Raw genomic sequence first — 827 nt, forward strand, 5'->3', positions numbered from 1 at the left:
CCGCCCTCGACTACGAGTGCATGTGCGCTGCTTCCGAAGCCATCACCACGTGCTTCAACAACTGCCCCAAGGACACGCGCGGCGCGACCTACCGCTCCCAGGTGACCGTCAACTGCCAGAACGCCTCCCTCTACGGCACCGCCGCCCGTCACGCCGCCACCGCCACGGACAAGACCACGACGGCTACCCGCACCCCGTCCGCTACCACCGCCGACGCGACCGACAGCCCGACCACGACCGGGGGCCAGTCCGCCACCGGACCTTTCGTCCAGAACACAGATGAGACGGGCTCGCCCAACGTCGGCGTCGCCAGCTGGCCCGTCACACGGTGGCCTGCTGCTCGCCGTCGCCGGCGTCGTCGCTGCCGTGCTGTAAAAACAGTCAAAGGATTTCGCCGTTTGGCAATAAAATCAGTTGAGTGGCGAGGCAGCATGATGAGAGAATGACACTTGGGGGGGGAGATGGGACTGCCGCAGCGTTGTGGCTTTGACAACCACCCTTGTCGGGCACTTGACCCGCGTTTCGCCTTTACACATTAATCACATATGATCTCTTGTACATACCCTGTTACGAGAACGTTATGTTGTGTAACGCTACATTTACAACAATCAAGACAATTACCAATCCCGTACAGTCTTTTAAAATCGTGACGTCCAATCTTCGGTTTGTTTTTCTTTTGTTGTCCGGGTGGTGAGACATACGTGCCGGTTCCTAAAAGCAAATTGTCTAAGACATCATAAAGGTGTCGGTCGAGTCTCACCTTTGCAGACCCGCATAGAAAGGTCTGAGACAACTCGTCAATCAATGTATCCTTTCCCCCTTGATTG

At 56.6% G+C, this 827-nt stretch overlaps 1 protein-coding gene across 1 annotated transcript; it reads left to right on the plus strand.

The window, feature by feature from the left end:
- Positions 1 to 20: 20 nt before the first annotated feature.
- On the plus strand, positions 21 to 446 carry VDBG_00467 (predicted protein; the record flags this gene model as incomplete). The annotated part of the gene is made up of 1 exon (XM_003008740.1): positions 21 to 446. The coding sequence occupies one exon, from the start codon at positions 21 to 23 to the stop codon at positions 444 to 446; it is 426 nt and encodes a 141-aa protein (XP_003008786.1).
- Between the last annotated feature and the right edge of the window lie 381 nt (positions 447 to 827).

This window comes from Verticillium alfalfae, genomic scaffold (assembly GCF_000150825.1).
Source record: "Verticillium alfalfae VaMs.102 supercont1.1 genomic scaffold, whole genome shotgun sequence".
Lineage (NCBI taxonomy): Eukaryota > Fungi > Ascomycota > Sordariomycetes > Glomerellales > Plectosphaerellaceae > Verticillium > Verticillium alfalfae.